General features: G+C 30.5%; 1 protein-coding gene across 1 annotated transcript; it reads left to right on the forward strand.

The window, feature by feature from the left end:
* The first annotated feature begins 446 nt into the window (after nt 1–446).
* LOC143070531 (uncharacterized) lies at nt 447–11,707 on the forward strand. Its single transcript, XM_076244784.1, has 8 exons — nt 447–559; nt 6,275–6,455; nt 7,110–7,195; nt 8,358–8,432; nt 9,567–9,581; nt 9,843–9,860; nt 10,533–10,544; nt 11,548–11,707. Exons 1-8 carry the CDS (start codon nt 514–516, stop codon nt 11,685–11,687), a joined length of 573 nt encoding a protein of 190 aa, XP_076100899.1. The 5' UTR covers nt 447–513; the 3' UTR covers nt 11,688–11,707.
* Nucleotides 11,708–14,598: the final 2,891 nt, after the last annotated feature.

Here is a 14,598-nt window from a genome sequence, read left to right on the forward strand (position 1 = left end):
CATATAAAGAATCCTTTATTAAGGAGCGAATTTTTATATCAAGGAAATAAAAAAAATAAACGCCAGCGATGTAATAAGCTGAACGTTCATATCTAAACATACTATTATTGTTTCTGGCATTGTAAACCTGCAATACATCAGACATACTGTTGACGTGGAATTTGCTACGAGTTATTTAAAATTCTATATTTGCTAATAATAAAGTTGATTTTAATATCAATCATTTGTGAACGAATGTAATAATAACTTTTATTGACGATCATGATTAATTAGGAAACAATAAATTCTAGTTTGTGCATATAAATAAATCTAAATCAGTTACTTTGAAAGGTGACCGTACAACATGTACAATATGTCAAGCTAGTATGATCAAAAAGACTTATAAAAAGTATAATTGATCAACAAAAACATGCATGCATGCATAGCCTTAATCATATTGACACACACGATTATTTAACATCAGTTATTTTCCAGTCTACAACCAAAAGGAACTGATAAGGTTATTTTATCATCATGTTGATGAACGTTTTAATTTTAATCATAACGTTTGTATTTGCAGGTAAGGCCGTTTTAATGCATATTTATTCTATTACTTTTGAACATCTTTATCTGAGTATTGAGATATAAGCCCGCCTAGTATCAATTTGAAAGAGAAACAAAAATAATTTAGAGTGATTTAAAAAAAATTGTTTAAATTTTCGTCTCTTCTATTTTTTTTAATAATTCATAATAAAATGCATCAAAATAAATCGAAAATGTATCGAATAAAATTCCAAATGAAAAGAGGCCATTTATTACTACAAGCATATCCTTGTATACTTATACACCATTCTGATGTCTTCAATCTAGAAGCAATGATAAAACAAAATCAGCAACGGTATTTGTTTTAACAGAAATACAATGTCCTTGAACAGGATCAATGACAGATAAGGATTACAAACATGATTAAGGTACATGATGTATATTGTAACGAGAAGTGACAGCAACCAAAGAAATTGCCAAGTAAAGCTTTTTGATGTTACTCTCAAAATATTGAGAAAGAGGTGTAAATTAAATTTTCAAAGTTAGAATGTTATTAAGCAAATCTTAGAAAACACATTTTCATTAAAACCATGGACTTGGGTAGATGATATATAAGTTGTCATACGAAATTTGTAGTAGGAAACTATAATTTAAAGGGCCCTAGCTGCGTGATACATAAAAAAAAACTAAAATATGATTTTTTTTTTTTGTTCAATCATTAATGAAAATGAAATAGTGAAATAATAATTCCTTTTAAGCAGCAAGTATGGTTCAATTTTGTCAAAATGAGCTAAGAAATATTGGATATGATTTTTTTCATATGCAAGTGAATAATTCGACCTCATTGAATCTGTATACATGTGAATGTCAACATTGAAAGTGAAAAAAAAAGTAATTCATTTGATTGACGGATTCAATCATCAAAAATCTTTCTTATACAGGTAAAAACGATGATAAACATATATTTTAAATCTATCATATCAAATCAAATAGACTTAGATAATTCCAATTTCACGATTTATATATTTATTTCAAAAGTCTTTAGTCAGGAGGACAAACGCATGTGTTTATATTGTTGGTTTTTTTTTAAATGAACAAAGCTTCTTTGGGACTGGTTTTCGAGTACTCGACACAATATATTAAACAAATTAAGATATTTTTCTAATTCTCTTTCCAGATCTTCTGATATAGTTCTGTTAAGTCCTATAAAATGTTTACTCACTAAGAAAATTTTTTAGTCAATCAAAAGTAAAGAAAATAGAAAACGTGATAAGTTTTCTCCTTGTCGAACACCATTTTCACAAGCAATCAAAGTATTCCGAATTATATCTTCTAGAAGATGCCAGTGAAATCGCGGAACAATTGGGCATGTGTTGAAACAAAGAGTGTGGACACTGTAATAAGGTGGACACAGTAAGGATTTAAAGAGACAGAAACCAGGAACATAATGCAAAAGACGGGCATCACTTAATTCATCTCTGTCGAAAAATAAAAATATCAAATACCCTAAATTGAAAAAGTGGGGCAAAATCTAATTTTCAGTGGGTTTTTGTTTTGCCCTTTTAACTAAATAACCGTAAGAACTACGTAAAATCCTTTGACAATACCGAAAAGGATCAAAATGAGTTCACAATAAAAAAAAACATATTATCGGATGAAAAATAAAATCAAAAAAACTTCAACAGGAATCAATCCCTCTGTATCTCAGAAACTGTTGACGCCACTCCAAATCTGTTGACATACTCAAATAAAGGCAACAGTAGTATACCGCTGTTTAAAACTCATAAATCTATGGACAAAAAACAAAATCGGGGTAACAAACTAAAACTGAGGGAAACGCATTAAATATAAGACGAGAACAACGACACAACAATAAAAATATAACACACACAGCAAGGGATTAAGCATGAGACAAAATCCGATGAGAATAACCAATATAACATTAAAACCAAGTACATGAATTTGGGATAAAAAAGTACCGTCACACGTCTTATAGTAATGTGAATTCACACTCAAATATAGGAGAAAACAAACGACACAACAGAAACACAACGTAAGAATATTACACACACAGAAACGAACTATGATATAACAATGGCCATTTTCCTGACTTGGTACAGAACATTAAAAAAAATGGTGGGTTGAACCTGGTTTTGTGGCATGCCAAACCTCGCACTTTGATGGCTTGTTAAATATAACATTAAAATGACAACATAATAATACAGGACTACAATACAAATAAATAGGAGAACGTATTAGGCAAAGAAACACATGTTTAATAGATAACAAAAGGCACAAGGTTTAAAATTCATTACGTCAAAAACGCGCCTCGTCCAAACAAGACTTACCAGTGACGCCCAGATATAAAAGTTCGAAAGTCAAAAAAGGGGGTACAAAGTTGTACAGCTCTGAGGATCAAAAGTTGGAAAAGGTTGTGCCAAATTTACAGAATTGTATTAGCAATTAAAAAAATCTTCATTTAAATAAGTTGAAAATAAACAATCTGTATATACAAAAATGTGAAGATTACCAAACCTGACCATTTTGCATTTTGCGGACAGTACGTGGATTAAGCATGCAGTCTCCGAATTTGGATATTTTGGCTTTTTCTGTGGAAAAAAAGATTGTTTCAAAGACAAATTAAGGAAGTACAAAACACTACATGTATACGTCATATCACAAATATTTCCGACTTTGTATGGTTTTGGAGGAGTAACACTACATTATACATCTCACCATTTATATTATTTAATAACATTTTATAAAACAAACCATCACGCCATATTATGCATTATTAGATCATTTTATAGCTATTGTTGTGAAATATTTTTAAAACTGACTGTGAGTTCAATGATGTATTTTGTAATGAATAGGAATGAGAAAACTCCATCCAAGTCATAATTTGTAAGAGTAAACACTCATAGGTCAAAGTACGACCTTCAACACGTAGCCTTTGCTTAACCCAAATAGGAACCTATAAAGAACCTCAAAATGTGTTTTATCATATTTTCGTCACAGCCGCAAATTTCTCCAATTAGCTCCTGTATTAATTGATCTTAATCTCCCTCCGAAATGTTTGAAACGTTGATGTTGTTAAATTGCATTGTCTCATTCTTCCTATTAACTGCACTCTCGCTAGCGATAAACACATATTTTAGCTGGGTTTATAGTTTACAGAAGTAGATCGGAATCAGTTATGACGTAGACAGTAATCATTCTAATCGTAATCAGGTTCATTGACCATAAGGACGATGAAAGCACATCATATAATGACGTTTCGACATCATATAATGAAGTAAACCAAACCAAATAATATAATGACACAACCACATCATATAAAGATATTTGCACATAATATAATGGTAACTGCACATCATATAATGATATGTACACATCATATACGTATATTTGCACATGATATAAGTATATTTGCACATCATATAAGGATCTTTGCACATAATATAAGTACATTTGCACATCATATAAGAATGTTTGCACATCATATAAGAATGTTTGCACATTATATAAGTACATTCGCACATCATATAGGTTCATTTGCACATCATAGAAATACATTTGCACATCATATAGGTTCATTTGCACATCATATAAATACATTTGCACATCATATAAGTATATAAGCACATCATATAAGTATGTCTGCACATCATATAAGTATGTTTGCACATCATATAATGATGTTTGCACATCATATAAGGGTGTTTGACATCATATAAGGATATTTGCACATCATATAAAGGTGTTTGCACATCATATGATGACAATTGCACACCATATTAAGGTAAATGCACATCATATACTGGAAATGGTCATAACAAGACAGTGTTGGCGTTCCATAAGTGCCCCTTTAATGTATATTGTTCTGGAAACACTCTGTATTGATTCGGAAGCTTTTATAGTAAGCCAATATGCCGCGCAATATTTTTATGGATATATGTATTTCGTTTGTTAATATTCTAATTTACAATACAACGCAATGACAAACGTTATAACAAGTCATATACAAAATGAATCGAAGGGATACAAAACCTAACATATAGTTGTAGCGTGTTAAAATTGTACATCAAAATCTTGTTTTGCACAGGAAAGCATGGGAAACTTAACGTTTCTATGTGTGTTACATTTTAATGTAGTGTTTCTGTTGTGTCATTGTTCTCCTCTTAACATAGCCCGAAAACAACAGATAGTCAAATTACACGATATTAACATAAATCTTAATATATATAATTATATGGACCTCGTGCAAATGATTTTTCCAAGTCTGTTTGATTTCAATTGTAAGGGGAAAACATTAAGTTAATTTTACCTGTATAACAATTATCTTTTTTTAATCGAATCAGTCAATTCAATGATTTACCTTTGTTTCAAATTTAGTGTTGACACACTTTTCTATAAATAGCATAACACGCATCAGTCATGCATAATCCATCTCTAGCTAAGAGGTTTAATTGAAGTTCACATGCATACGAATTCAATTAGGTCGAATTATTCACGTGCAAGTGAATAATTCATCAACGATGTTTCTTAGCTTATTTTGACAAAATTGAACCATTATGGCTGTTAATAGAGAATTGGGATTTCTATTTTAACTAAATTAAAAGTTCACATCAACACAATATTAGTAAATTGTATAAGGGCAAAAAATCTTCATACAACATGTTAAAACGCGTTTTATTTTGAATTTGAAGGGGTGAATAATTATTATTAAATATATTTTACTAAACCTATATCATGCAAATTTTTAATGTTTGAAATATTTTTAAACTTCGCTTGCATTGTATTTGTCAGAACAAGATGCTTTTTCAGAGTCCAACACTTTACATTTTGAAGTCGTCATGGTTTAAATGCTTTCATGCTAATATTGATCTTGCTCATAAATCGTTTGTTTTTTCATACTGTTCGACTTGATTTTTTTGGGTACTCATATGAATCCGAATTCATACAGATGTTTCTAAAAAATAAACAAAAAACCCATCTAGATAGATTCTTTGAAAAGACATTAAACGACCATATGACGAACGGTCTAACCATGTCATATCGGCTTGATAGCTGCATTGTAAGCACAACCCCTCTATTAAGGAAATCCTGATTAGAAGTACCAATTCTATAATATGTCTTAACAGGAAGATATATATGTCTGCATCAATGAGGTATGACTACAGATAAATGGAAAGTAAAATTCTGTTATACAAAAGTCCTAGTCTCACGTTTTAATATGTTACAGAAGAAACTAACATAAATTAACCATGTACTACAAGCAGTTACTAACTTTGTCAGTTCCAGACCTCAATTAAATTTATCAAGTTGAAAAATGTATCTTCATTTTTCGAAAATCCACTTAAATTTCTCCTGTTACGGATTAAGTATCATGCACTAATAAATCAAAAGAGATAAACAAAATCCGAATAATGCTAACAACTTGTTATAGAATAAATGATTTTTTTTCCAATGCAACTCACCTATGGTTGAATCAATATCATTTCCAAGCAATGCCATCTTTAGTGACTTAACAACAGTTTCGAAACATATTTTACATGCGAATAAGTCTGTTTAAAGGTTTGGTAAGTTTTTGAGGTAAATGACAACATTGTTCTAGCTTTGTACAGAAAATTACCATAACATATGGTTATCCAGAATAGTTGAACGTATAATGTCTGCACGTTGGTATATACTTTTACGAATAATATCTTAAAATATCAAAATAAGACTTTAACTCTAAATTTATTTGTAGCTGAAGGTCTGTGCAATTTTCCATGTCGAAGGCAGGAGGTGGAGAAATATATCAAAATTAACGATCCAGGGAAAAATGCAATTATTCAATTCAATTGCAAACATCCTACTTTGGCAATTTCACAAGGAACAGGCAAAACGAGGGAGTGTTTTGAAAGGAATGGACCGTTTATCGTTCAACGGTAATCTATTATTATGATCATTCAAAATACTTTATTAATGGAAAAAAAATAAGACTTTGTTCTTCAACTTCCAAGTCAGGATTTCTTTTAACTTTTCGAAAATATTTTTGGAAAAGGGAAATAGTTCTTTATTTCATTTTTTATCATTTAAGAGCCGAGATGATCCTGTTCCGAATATAAGTTAATACTTACAAGAATAAGGAATTACAATTAATTGTCATTAGCTGTAACATTTATTGTTTCGTGTCCTGCTTGTATTGTTCACCCATGCATGTTAATTATCCGAATTTGTTATCTAAATCTGAATATACTAGCATTGAAATTAGACAGCTTATTATTTGATTTTTTAATATATTTGTTGTAATGTACATTTCAATATGCCTGAACTGAAACATTAGCTGTTTAAAGGTCATGAAACAACTGACTTCTTCGTTTAAATAACGCAGAACAAAAATTTATTCCCGTTTTACATTCTTATTCGGGGAGATTCAGTTTTTAATGCGACATGTGCGATTCAGCTTCAAAATATGAATATCTGACGTAGTATGAATTCGCATGGTGGTGACACATATTCAGCGGGATTTCTTTAACATTAACAGTAAAGATCACGTAATTCGCTCGATCCTTTTGTATTTTGATTTGATTTGATTTCAGTTCAGGATTTAGGAGGTTTAGATGTCTAAAAGAGATGGCTATTGATCTTTCAGGCCAAAATGTGGTTCTGTATAAAAAACCCTTTAGTAAGTAATTTATGACTAATAATAAATACATGAAATATATACATAAAATTGGGAAAGGAAATGAGGAATGTGTCAAAGCGACAACAACCCGACCATAGAGCAGACAACAGCTATAGGCCACCAATGGGTCTTCAAAGTAGAGAGAAACTCCCGGACCCGGAGGCGTCCTTCAGCTGGCCCCTTAAAAGATATGTATACTAGTTCAATGATAATGGACGTCATACTAAACATAATTTAACATAATACATACAATTTAACATAATACATAAAATGAAAAAATAACCAATAACATTGGACAGTAAAATACACTCGCCAACTTCTATCAGTCGACTCACTGAAAAAGACAACCAAGACAAATAAAATACAACGAGCAACACATGGTAAAAATCTCCCAAATGCATATAGAAATAATTTGTAATAAAATTATTTGCACCCAAATCTGTCCGATACAATTAACAACAGGATGAACATTACCTTGACCAAGGAAAAACTAAGGAATGAGGACATAAGATGCAGCAAGTGATTGGCCGTATCAGAATCTAATGCATTCTGGGTAATATTTTCAAAAGCGTCATCAACACGTTGTGATTAGTTGAAAACGTATCAAACAATCAACCAATGACATAACGTTATTTTTATTTTTGTGTACAAATAATGAGATTACCCATAGTTCTTCAGATTCTGAAAGGCAAATTGGAAAAACAGGGTCAAATGTAACTTCTTTATACACATTTACAATAACATGCTATTTGGGGTGAGATAAGTATACACCAAGGACCAAAGCATGTTAACAAATATGGGTTCCAAAAGACACGTTGATGATAGCTGATTGTGCACGACGGCACAATCAAGTATCGAATTTTTAATGAAAAAGACACATTTATTCTCTTGTTATAAAGATTTACAAAGTGTAGAAAAATCTTTATATCAATACCATACATAAACCCTGACAAATGTAGTCCTTGAAATTCAGAATTTTTTTTAATTTACATTTTATGATATATTATGATATATTGGAACATTTGTATCCGTCAAATTTAAAAGAAATCATCAAATTCATTGCAACAATGTTAAAGACATTTTACATGCTTATTTCTGAATATAACAATAGTTATAACAAAAATATCATAATGACTATTTTCAAATCTAGTTAACATTTCAGGAAGTTATTTGCATACCCCCTCATTGTGTGAAGTGTGTGGTGCTCAAGACTGCTGGTCATTAGCTATGTTTGCAGGTAAGTTTGTTTAAACGAAAGAGATAATTCAATCAAGAATAATGGTCTATAGACCTACACATAAATGAGTTCGCCCACAGTTTTTGGTGGGTTCGTGTTGTTTATTCTTTAGTTTTCTATGTTATGTCATGTATACTATTATTTGTCTGTTTGTCTTTTTCCTTTTTAACCAAGGCGTTGTCAGTTTATTTTCGATTTTATGAGTTTGACTGTCTCCTGGTATTTTTCGTTCCTCTTTTGTTTCAAAGGAAACAGTCTGTCAGCAGATTCATAATGGCACATACTCTGAGATTTTTTCGCAAGTGGTTGAATACAACCTTGCAGGTTCATGGTAACCTCCATCGACCAAGTAAAAGTAATATGCGTGAATGATATCAAAATCATTGCATATGAAAATACAACGATGTCAGCTCCCGACAAACAATTTTAATAATCAAATACATAATACACTTCACAAAAAAACCTGACAAGAAAGCAATTGTTTTTCTTTTTTTTTCAATTGATTTTACACAGAATTGCAGGTCAATTCCATGTATTTCCAAAGTTGAAGACCTATAAAATGCGAAGGTACCATTCAATAACTAGTCAAAAAAAGCTATGGTAGTATAGAAAAGTTATGTATTGTATAAAAAAAGATATCAAACGATCTAGTTTGTACTACATTTACAATCTGTAAGATAGTTTGTTTAGTAGAAAAAAATCCAAAACGCTGGTAACTGTTTGTTTCTTGAAGCCAGCGTATCAAATTACATATGCAGGTATCAAAGATGGCAAGAGATAAAATTTTAATGAAAAATTAGAGATTGACAGTTGTTTGTATTTTAGTTTTTATCTACAGCTGGTTATAATTTTCTATTCAAGTAGAGCTGCAACGATAAATTCAATTATTAATAAGAAGAATAAAAGAATATTCTTGATTTTTTTTCTTTTTCTTTAACTAATATCATCGTTTTGTTTCCCGCGGCGATAGTTATAAAAGTCCCGTTGGCATATTGTCTCATGTGTTAGCGTTGGCTTCAAATGACGAGACATGGACGCCAGGGTAGTCAATATCTAACTGTTCATAACTACATGTATTTTAACGGGTAAAACATAAAAATTACATCTTATAATCTGACATCTCTTCTTTTTCAGCCCAAGGCGTGTCAAGTGAGTTTAAGAAATGCTTTATTAACTTCTTCTGTTCTTTATTAATTCTTATTTCACTCCAAATGGGTTTTTTTTGCGCAAAATGTAATGGATCTTTACATAAAATAAACAAAACCGTCAGTGTAACGATCACAGGACAGGCAATTTCATATAACTAGATTAAAATTTACTTCTAAGATTGGATTATCATACATATTTTGGTTTGAAATGTACACCTTATAACTTGCAATTATTTAGATGTATTTTTGATTTTCATTGTAGGACAAACAGCTATGAAAGGTATGTATCAATTATCTGTAAAAGTAAAATATGAAATAATGCCATTTTATTGAGATAGGAATTACCGTGAAAAACACATAGAGAGAGAGGTATATACATTATTCATATTATAGTACACAATAGTATGGTGAAAAAGAACAAAATACGAAAAGAGGAAAATCACAAAAATGCAGAAATCCGAGGAAATTCAAAACGGAAAGTTCCTTATCAAATGGCAAAATCAAAAGCTCAAACACATCAAACGAATGGATGACAAATGTCATATTTCTAACTTTGTATAGGCATTTTCTTATGTAGAAAATGGTGGATTGAACCTGGTTGCTTTGCTAGCTAAACAGTAATTATTAACCTTTAAACTAAAAAAAATAGCAACACGAATCTACAAAAAACAAAGTTGGACGCAAGACCTTATTATGAGTTTACTGTTTTTTTTGTTTCACTAGTAATGAGTCTTGAATGAAAGTTAGGCATACAGTTATGATAGATAATACTTTCCATTCTCAATAGCGGTAAATTGAATTCGATTTTTGAAGAAATCTTATACCAATTGTGAATACTAATAACATTGTTTTGGTTTGTTTGTAGTAAACGTTCCTAAACGAATACTTGTGGTAAACATTAATCTTATACCAATTGTGAATACTAATATTCTTTTGTTTGATTTGTTTGTAGTAAACGTTCCACGTAAGTACCATTAAGTTTATTTGATAAAATAAAAGTTTTCAGTTCTTTTATATCAGATTACAGATTTAACGTGTAAATAAACTAAATTTCAAATGTTGTGTTTCATGTTACAGATTTGAATATATTTAGTGAATGTGAATTAAAATTGCAGGTTATGCGTTCATTACTGACAATACATCCAGTTTCACTCCTTTTTAGAGTTCATACGATTCCTTAGGTTTCTGTTTATGTCCTTGTTTTGTGTCTTCGTTATCCATATGCAAGATTAAAACAATGATTTATACATATTTAACAATGACTTATTCGAGGAAGATAAGTAAAGTATAGTTTTTAAAACGGACTCTTTGATAGTCGGATTTATACTGTCAACAGGTATTTTTGCAAAAGAGAGAAGCTAAACATTTGGTATTGCTTCGAAAAGACATCTTTTTAAGTCTTGTATGTTCTATAGTGCGTAACTTTTGTTAATCATTTTTCCATTGTGATTTGGTAGTATTTTATAAGTATATACACATTGCTGTATGAGAACGTTTTGATTGTTTGTTTAGACAGGTTGTATTTTAGTACACAAAAGTTTAAATTGTTGAAAAAAGTTGATATATTATATCACATTATTATACCTCACGTTAAAATGTCATATTTTGATTGGCTAACACGAGGGGGTTGCTTCACTTATGTTGATTGTTCTAATACCCGTAACGTTGTTATGAACGTGACGTCCCTAGAAAATACTTTTAAATATAATGTATCTGTAAAAGACAATGATGATAGGAGTCATGTCCAGGACATTCAGTATAATACATTAAATAACACATAGCTGAGAGGGTGATAGAGTAGATTGGTACCCCTCGACAACTCATTGTTATCCACGGCTTCGCCGCTGTTGACAACTCGTCTAGAATTAAAGTTGGGTGTTTTTACTTGTTTTTGTTACTCTAACACATTTCTGTCCACTTTTTTTATAATTTTCACTGTTATTAAAAGATTTCATTTTTTATAACAGCTATAGGTTGTAACGTTCCAAAGAACTGTCCAATCAAAAATCCGTATAAAGATGTTCCTTGTACTGGATGTGAACCAACTGAGGGAGATGGCCTGTGTTGTAGAGGATGCCAGAAAAATGGCAATAATTATTTTGGGTAAATAAAAAATATTTAAAGCTATGTATCTGTTGTTATGATGTTCTTCATACATTGACCAGCTTGTGTGAATTGCCAATGTGAGCTATTGATATCATACTGTAGGACTGTGTCGCCTATTTCAATAAGATTTCTGAAACAACTAAGAAAACTAAGAAAACTCAAAACAGTTGCCGAAATTAGTATATGTATATTTTGCTGAATAATTTTCTTTTACGATTTTGATCGGATTGGACATTTAGCTGCAATAATCTTGCAATTTCGGATTATCTTATTCAAATCTTTGACGTATCTACAAAATAACATATGATCATGTTTATAAAGGAAAAACTATTTAGAGACTTACAAATTAATGACTCGTTTTACTCTGATTAGATCATATATGTGATGGTTTTAATGTAACTATTATTATTAATTTTTATCTTACAACGCATTATATGATATGAAAACTACCCTAGGCGCCTTACAACATTTAGCAATGTAATGCATAAAGATCCAGTATAAAAAAAATCATCTTTCCTCTTTGACCCTTACCTTTGATCGTTGAACACTCAATCAGAAAAAGCTATTGTACTGTCATGTTCAACCATTTTTTTTTATATTAATTACTTTTTGTTCATATTCATCATTCTGTAACAATATTTTTACATATTAAGACAAATGTGTTCATAAATTGTCATAACGAGTTACTGTCCTCTTCTCCTCAAATATGAATTACCGAAATAGTCTTATCCCCGTGTTTGTACTTAAAAGACCAACTGGTGCCACTTGTGAAAAAAAATATTATAACACCTCTAGAGTACCGATGGTAGTCCTTTGTTTTTTTGTCTTAATCTTTTGTTACTGTCATCTGTCTTTTTTTGCCATGGTGTTGTTTGTTTTATGTTTTGATTCTGAGTTTAAATATCCCTTTAGTAATTTTTGCTTCTCTTTTATCAAGAAGCAGTTAGGGGCGGAGAAATTCTGGAAATGAATACAATTAAAGCAAATACCTTACTACAAGTATCTGATGTAAAGAGATATTGATTAAACATTCTTTCACTTATTGTTCTGACCTGTTATCTATTTCTTGCAATGAAAGATAATTATAAATTATCACACAGCATTTTCCATATTGGCCCTGGTATCAACCCTAGACTCCAATATCAAGCCAGATGCTTTAGCCCGAGGACTTGATATGGGTTTGGGGCTGATTATACGGACCATATTGAAAATGACACGTAATAATCTATTGATCACATATTTTCAAGCAAGAGAAAAAAGATGGCATATACCAAATTATGTTTGATATTTTCAACAAATATTCAAAACAACATTTAACGAGAAAAATTTTTAAAAATGTATCACAGTGAGTTAACAAAGTTCGTGTCACAGTAAGTGAACAAAGGTTTGTAAAAAGTTAAACAAATAATTAACAATAAATATATTAATTCTCATAATTGTAAATATTAAACGAAATTAAGTATTACATTTCCAATTAATGCTGATAAAGAATACACCATATCGCTACTATTATTTGGAAATATGTTTAGTCCAGTCAAACTAAGTTTTAACCTTAAACTTATTGCAACAGAAAATGTTTTAGTTGTAATATATAGCATTAAACCCTAAATATACACAGAAAAAAAGTCCCATAAAATCCAACTTGAGGAAAACTCGAAATCGGCATTTTTAATGTCCTATGGAAATTTACATTGGAAGGGGAAAAAATGAGTCTATTTTTGTCTTTTTTTGTTAATTTTCTTAAAATTTATGTAAAGTATGATACTTTGACGGGGTTATAAGTTCGTATTTGACTATATTATAGCGTCTTCTACTCATGAAATGTACAAAACAAAAGTTTTATTGGCATATTTAAAAAAGGGCATTTTTCATTGGAGAATTTGCAAATTTGTGGCTTTGTGAGTATTTTGAAAAGATAATGTGACAATTTGGTATTGCTTATATCTGTATAATATATTTGTTCTGCATCTACTTTGTTTAAAGAAACTTTAAACCACAAAAAGAAGAATATATGCATAATTATGTTTTATTAAATTTGAGATTCTTTACCTTGACATTTTGAAAAATTCAATACATGGTCAACTAATGAATTACTTAATCTAGATTGCAGCTCGATAAAAGATATGAAAACACCTTTAGAGATGTTTGTTATACTCTAAAGACGGCTTAAATATCAAGAATCAATTCATTCTGTTGCATAGAAGCGATAAAGTTATAATTTTGTATCAATTTTTATTGATATTTCTGTCTTTTTTGCAGAGTTATCTCCCTTTCTTAATGCAAATCTCCATAGGAATTTAAAATCGTGATATTTAGTTTCCTCAAGTAATATTTTATGGGACTTTTTTCTGTGCATATGGGGTATAATGCTAAAGATTAAAACTTTAAAATCTTCTGTTGCAATAACTTTAAGGTTAGGGTCAAATTTATGCTCCTGCACATTTTCTTTTTGTCAACCTTTTATATATTCTGAAGCTTACAAAAAGTTTTTCGAAATATCCGATGTTAAATAAATAAAGGCAACAGTAGTTTGAAACTGTTCGAAATTCATAAATCGATTGAGAAAAAAAAATCCGGGTTACAAACTAAAACTGAGGGAACACATAAAATGTAAGAGGAGAGCTACGACACAAAATGTTGAGTTATACCTAGTCTTGAGGCATGCCAAACCTCCTCCTTTTATGGCAATGTTAAATTTAACATTAAAATGACAACATTACATGATAGGACTACAATACAAATAAATGGGAAAACATATAGGACAGATAAACTATACGAATAATAGCTAACAAAAGGTACCAAGTTTAAAATTTAATACCCCATATGGGCGTTTCGTCCACACTAGTGACGCTCTGATGAAAAAAGATCGAAAGCCAAAACAAGTACAAACTGTACACCAAATATATCGTATA

This window comes from Mytilus galloprovincialis, chromosome 4, assembly GCF_965363235.1.
Source record: "Mytilus galloprovincialis chromosome 4, xbMytGall1.hap1.1, whole genome shotgun sequence".
Taxonomy (NCBI): domain Eukaryota; kingdom Metazoa; phylum Mollusca; class Bivalvia; order Mytilida; family Mytilidae; genus Mytilus; species Mytilus galloprovincialis.

Bases quoted from the DNA above. Each gene is read 5' to 3' on its own strand.
- LOC143070531 (XM_076244784.1), top strand. From the start codon at position 514: ATGTTGATGAACGTTTTAATTTTAATCATAACGTTTGTATTTGCAG. The intron at 560-6,274 runs GTAAGGCCGTTT...ATTTATTTGTAG, and splicing joins CATAACGTTTGTATTTGCAG to CTGAAGGTCTGTGCAATTTT. The intron at 7,196-8,357 runs GTAAGTAATTTA...TTAACATTTCAG, and splicing joins TCTGTATAAAAAACCCTTTA to GAAGTTATTTGCATACCCCC.